The sequence below is a fragment of the Tachysurus vachellii genome, chromosome 4, assembly GCF_030014155.1.
Source record: "Tachysurus vachellii isolate PV-2020 chromosome 4, HZAU_Pvac_v1, whole genome shotgun sequence".
Classification (NCBI taxonomy): Eukaryota; Metazoa; Chordata; class Actinopteri; order Siluriformes; family Bagridae; genus Tachysurus; species Tachysurus vachellii.
Genome location: NC_083463.1, coordinates 12,029,544 through 12,036,048, shown reverse-complemented (window position 1 = coordinate 12,036,048; position 6,505 = coordinate 12,029,544). Strand labels below are relative to the sequence as shown.

Here is a 6,505-nt window from a genome sequence, read left to right as displayed (position 1 = left end):
TCAGTGTCATCTGTCCCCTCTCACACACTTTTCTGTTTACACACTCCTGCTGCACCTCCGCATAAATGTTGATGCAAATGTAATCTCAATTAATTTTCACATACTGGTCTATGCAAATATTATTACTTTAAACTTAAACCCAAATAAGATCAATTTAAGTCAGCCATTTTAAGTTTTTATGAATTAAATGAATTAAAATGCAAAACTTTAATTTTACACTTATTATTATTATTATTATTATTATTATTATTATTATTATTATTATTATTATTGAACTAATGTACTTTGTGTAACAAGATTTCTCGACAAGATAACTCTAACCTGTTTGAGGTGTTAATTAGCTTGTAGGTTGCCCTGTGCAGTGATTTTAAACACAAAATTGTTTCGTTGAAATATGCGTAAAATATTCAATATAACCACGTTTGTATACTTTTGAAGACAGATTGTCTTTATTCAAAATGTCTTTGCTCAGGCAAATGAACAAAGAATCGAGGTATCACCAATTTGGATACATCTTCCTTTCCATAACATTAGTACAGCTTTTAAATTACCATTGCAGTTTAAAAAATAATAATCATAATAAAACCACAACATTAACTGCTTCGTTTCAAACTCCAGCTTTCATCCTCCGATGAATTGAACGTGTGACTAGCACTGAACCACAATTTGAAAAAAAAAATGAAAAAAAGAAAACTGTTTTAAAAAAGATATTTTTTCCAGTTGATGTTTTAAATAGTTTGTCTAATTTTATGCACCAGTTTGATAAATAGCCTATAAACAATATAACCCGTATGTTCATCCAACTCAAAAAAGTTCTAAGCGTGATCCAAACCGTTTTATCTGAGTGCTAAATTATAAGTACAATATACAAGAGATACGATAGGTGAATGTCACTTGTGCAAACCAAATGGGCCTTTTAAAATAACATAACAATAATAATATCATGAAACAAAATTATTATTAGTATAGCATTAAAAATGTACATAATAAATAAAGTTAAAGGCATCCTTAATCGGACAGCCGTTAATAAATGTTATAACATTTACATTTCTTACAGTTCAGGGCTCCTTGATCTCTCACATCTACTCCCAAGTTCCCATGCAGAGGTCCCGAGAGGAAAAACGAGCATGATGAAAAATCGAAAGTTTTTTTCTTCCAGTTCTCAAAGTCCTCACGGTCTCAAATGAGCCTTGCGCTTGTCTCTGGTCGCATCGTGCAGCGCAGAGATGAAGCTTGCAAAGTGCGACACTAAAGTCAGTTTACGCGTTTCAAGTCTTCAGAGAGCGTCTTTTTTTTTTTTTTGCTGTTTTATAACTTTGTGACCTATGTTTTTTCTTTACAGTTATTCAAGTTTCCAAAAAAAATTGTGTCTCCTCTTTTTTTTAGGGTAATATCACTGACGTTTCCATGGAGAAGTGCGTTTTCTTCTGGGCTGAGCTCCCCATTTGCGTGGCTATTCATTCATTAATTAATTTATCTTACATCTGTAAAGTTTCCAGAGAGAAACGTCTTTTGGGGTTCAACGTATTTTAGGTTCAAAGAGCAGAACTGTCTTGTTTTAACACGGTAGAAGTTTTCGAAGAGCCCGACTGTCTAACTTCGATCCTCTTTATGTGAGTGTGTGAGACTGTGAGTTTTATGTGGTTCAAGTTTCCAAAGTCAAAATTGTCCCTCTGCACAACTTTTCGGATTGTTATTTTACATGGCTGTAGCATGCGCTGTCGGATAAGGGTCGATGCCACTCTTACCCATACCTGGGAAGAGGATGTAGGCTACGGGCGGCTGCAGGCTGGATGCCGCTGACCATGCTGTGCAGTTGCAGGGCACTACGTAGCCCGGGTTGGTGGGTGACGGGTGGGTGTGTGTGTGCTGCCCCGGACAGGCCAGGCCGCCAAACGCGCCGTTCTGGTAGCCGAGTGAGGAGGCATAGGGCAGTGAGCCGGCGGCAGCAGCGGCAAGGGCGTGTGGCATATCGGCCATCTTCTGCGCAGCGCTGGAGCTGAACTGACTTGGGTCAAGGAACGAGTAGGGCGCAGAGGCCGCAGGCGGCAAAAACGCACGCGCTTTTTCCGACCCGGAAGCCAGCAACGAGTCGGCAGCGGAAACCGGAAGTTTCAAGTGTTCAGCGTCGCCCAAGTAGGGCAAAGGGAACACGTATCGGTCCTTCTTGAGCAGGTTCTTGGGTTTGCGCCGCGGCCGGTACTTGTAGTCCGGGTGCTCTTTCATGTGCTGCGCGCGCAGTCGCTTGGCCTCGTCGATGTAGGGCCGCTTCTCAGATTCGGAGAGAAGCTTCCACTCGGCACCGAGCCTCTTGCTGATCTCAGAGTTGTGCATCTTGGGGTTCTCTTGGGCCATTTTCCTTCTCTGGCCGCGGGACCATACCATGAAGGCGTTCATGGGCCTTTTGATGTGATCGGCCGGCTTGGACATGGCTTTTTTTTTTTTTTTAAAGCGACACGATCAGTCCTTGTAAAATAACGTTAAAATGTTTATGCCACCAAAACAGAGTGGAGAAAATAATTCACCTGTCTTGTTGACGGACGCCGATCATACCACTTCAGGAGAGTCGGAGAAGAACTGTAAAAAAGGCATCGGTGAAAAAAATCCAACAGCGCAACTCTTTCGAATTTCGGCAAATCGTTATAAATGTTTCTTTCCCCTGTGCGCAGCAGCCAAAGATCCGCCGAGGTGAGGCAAAAAAGTCCCGTGGTCAAGGAGTGAACTCTGTGTTCGTGTGTCTGTCTGCGTGTATGTGTACGTGTGTATGTTTTCTCTTCCCTCTCGGAGGTTTGTCGTCTATTGCGAAGCACCTGGCTTAGGAAATGAGTAGAAAAAGCTCGTGAATGGAAGCCAAAAGGCGGCGGAGTTGAAAGGCTGGGCTGCACATAAACGGCAGGGCGTTCACTGTCCAACCTGAGCGCCCAATCAGCAATAAGACACACTCTCACACACACACACACACACACACACACACACACACACACACACACACACACACACACACACACACACACACAAACACACACACACACACACACACACACATACACACACACACACACACACACACAAACACACACACACTCACTTAGCGCAACACCTACGGACAAAACGCACACGCGCACGCACCGTACACACGCACACAGCACACACACGCACACACACACGCACACACACGCTGTGCGGACCATATCACAACGCCAATAAAGATTTGAGGAGGCAGGAATAAAAGGAGGGCCAGCTACTCCACTCTTCTCCATCCCTAAATCCTTTACGTTTAACTTGTACAGACACACACACACCTTTGTTAATATTAACAATTATTAACAAGCGTGGAAGCTGTTTTTAAAATGCCAAAAAATAATCATAAATATAAGTATTGATAGTCTGGGTAACGAAAAGACTAACGTGAAATATAAAAGGTGCTTATTCTAAATGTTACTATAAATACGCTAAAAAATAAGAACAAAATAAGTTTTCATACATCTTAACTTTTTATTTTAATTTACATTAGCATTGGTCACAGGGACGGATCAACTTGTGTTTATTTATTACAATACATACACATTAGACAGCAAGAGGTTAAGCGGTGTCATTTGGGGGCATAAATAACACAATTAAAATATTAAAAGTTCTCCAGCAGCAGGTTGTAGAAACACAAGCAATTTACCCTGAATATAATATGTAATAAAGCGGCTGTTGAAATAAAAGTACTGTGCGTCTTGAACAGTCTCCCCTCGGGCCAATATTTATTAAACGAGAACAATTGTCCAGAGGTCTCCTGGGACAGGTTGTGTGTGTGTGTGTGTGTTTGTGTGTGTGTGTGTGTGTGTGTGTGTGTGTGTGTGTGTGTGCACCTGTTTCGCAGGTCTGATCTCCCAGTAAAGCTCCCTGGTGTAAAACATGTTCACATAGACCTCATACTGAATGGAGGTCAGCACACACTGATGTCCACACTCCAAAATCTGACATTATGAACACTTTAGAGATTTGCTCGATGTAAGTGTATGCGATGTGATCAAAGCGATGCCACTGGGGTTGTCGCATGGGAAAAAAATTTGGATATATTGCTTTTGTCTTAATTATTTTTCTTTTGGCTTAACATGAAAAAAAAATCTGTATAATGTGGTATTATTGGCATCAATTACGATTAAATTAACTTACCCAGTTAATTCTGTATTTCTGAATTTGCTTAGTCAAATCATTAACTAAACACTTTTAGAGTACTGAATAAAATTTTCATTTAAAATATGGTTTTGCTTGCATTTTCCCACAGTAAATTCGGGTTAAATTTAAAGCAAAACAAATGGATGTTTTAACGCTTCCTGTTCACCCCGGAATGTGTCTTTCTTTCTGAGATTTATTTATTTTTCTCCCAGAGGAAGATGTTTAAGGCAGCCTGTTCTGAAGGACATTAACATGTAAATGTGACTGTTTAAAAAAAGATCAGTGTAGTAAAATCAGCCCGAGGCGAGACAAGCTGAGAAAGCTGATCTATCAGAGTCTTGCTCTGATTTGAATCCTCACTGAAATACAGTTTTGGCCCAGTGTGATCTTTAGCACGGAGAGATGGCCCTGAAGATGTGCCTGCAATTTTGCATTTTCTGCTTTCTTAATATAGCTGCATGGTATATTAATCTACATTATAAATTGTGCGTTTCATATTTCCACAATCTAGCCTACAAGCGAGAGTCTGGATTAAAAACATCAGCGCCCATATTTTACCAAAACGGTGCAAATTACTGTGCTGCATCTTATCTAAGCTACACTGGAATATCAAGCTGTTACAAGTTAATATTTTTGTAAGTCATTTTTCTTTTCTGTTTCGGGAAAAACACTCAGAACAGAACTTGTTTCAGTAATGTGTATGCCATATAGGCATATTTAGAAACAATTAATAATAATATTGAGTATTATTAATAATACATTGAAATACAAGAAAATAATTGTTCTTGAACGCGGTATAATATAAGCTGGGTGGATTTAAATAAAGGTGGTTTATATGCTTATATGCTGATATCTATCAAGCTTTGCCTCTCAGCCTCCCACTCCATTTCAGCAGTGTGTTGCAGAAGAATAAATTATAGCGGGAATTAATGTAAATTATAGGGGGGTAAGGGGGGGTATCATTTTCTATTTTATACAGAGAGGGAAAATCTGCTTAGAACCAAAAAGGTGTAGAGTTGTGAAATAAATCACACAGGAGAGATTTCGTTTTTAGGAGGTGATCACAATAGACATGCATCACGTATATAATTTGCATTGTAGATCTATGTTGTCAGAATTAAATTAAGTGTCCAAAGTATCTTTTTTTTTTTTTTTTTTTTTTAATGAGCGCACACTAACTGCCTATTGAGGGAACAATGAATGCACAGAAATAATTGAACTGGAAGCAAGAACGCAAAAGTGTTTTAGAAAGCTAAAATACTATTTATGCTCAGATATAACAGTGCATCGCCTTTGCTTTTTCTAAGAGTGAACTTTTCAAATAAAAACAAAAAATGAGACAGCATAAGTACAGAAAGATTGATTGAAATAATAATAAAAATATAATTATCCTGGATCCCGAAATGAATATAGCTTAAACCACAGAGTAGTTTCCTCCCAAGTGACTGTCTGACTCAGAGCGCTGATTTACACGCGTTTAAATGAATTAGTCTATTTTACGAACTAAACCTGAACCTGTAGCCTGCATGCCACTGTCCCAGCTTTTCCTGTCGCGCGCCGACACTAACGCTATATGAGGTCACGTGAGCCAGAGCAGCGCTCCAATCTGCGTGCTTGTGATCTAAAGACTGAACGCACGCGGCAGGCGAGCGCCGCTGGTCGCTTGGTAAGCCATAGCGTGCACGAGCCGTATCAGTTTGTAGTCTGTAGTTTTTAGAATGAATGAATGTGCACAGTAAGACAATTAGCGGCGTTTTACATGAAGGGGTAACCAACTGTAGTTAAAATTTATATTCAGTAGGTAGTGTCCCTTACATCTGGAACATATTAGACCTATAATTTCATACCTGATATATATAAGCTAAATGTTAGGAATGGCATTAAATTGAAAACTTACATGGGAGTCAGTGCACAAAGCTAGTCGCCAAACCATTAGAACGGCCTACGTAAGGATAACATAACATATATTTACCTACAGCATTTCAGCTTACACTCTGATCCGATTTGGCGTTTCCATTAAAGACATACTGTCATGCTAGTACAAGTCAGGGTGGAAGAAATCCTGAACGATGAAGCTAAAACCGAGTGTGCACAGCAAGAAAATTACACGTCAAAGTTTTTGTTGTTGTTGTTGTTTGTTTTTCACATTTAATTAATGTCGACTATGTGTCACAAAATGTTTTCAAAATCTTAACATTTGAATGAACAACTGCATACCTGTAATTCTACAATGCTAAATCTCCAGATTATTAGTAGGCTTATTTAATTATAACATACAATATTTACATTTACAATATTTCACTTACCTGTGTGCCAACATTTCACTTTGGCCTATGTA

The 6,505-nt window shown here is 39.4% G+C and overlaps 1 protein-coding gene across 1 annotated transcript; it reads right to left on the bottom strand.

The window, feature by feature from the left end:
- Window positions 1–443: 443 nt before the first annotated feature.
- sox14 (SRY-box transcription factor 14) lies at window positions 444–2,844 on the bottom strand. The gene has a single exon (XM_060867780.1). The coding sequence runs from the start codon at window positions 2,428–2,430 to the stop codon at window positions 1,699–1,701; it is 732 nt and encodes a 243-aa protein (XP_060723763.1). The 5' UTR covers window positions 2,431–2,844; the 3' UTR covers window positions 444–1,698.
- Between the last annotated feature and the right edge of the window lie 3,661 nt (window positions 2,845–6,505).

Coding starts and splice junctions, on each gene's coding strand:
- sox14 (XM_060867780.1), bottom strand. CDS start 2,430: ATGTCCAAGCCGGCCGATCACATCAAAAGGCCCATGAACGCCTTCATG.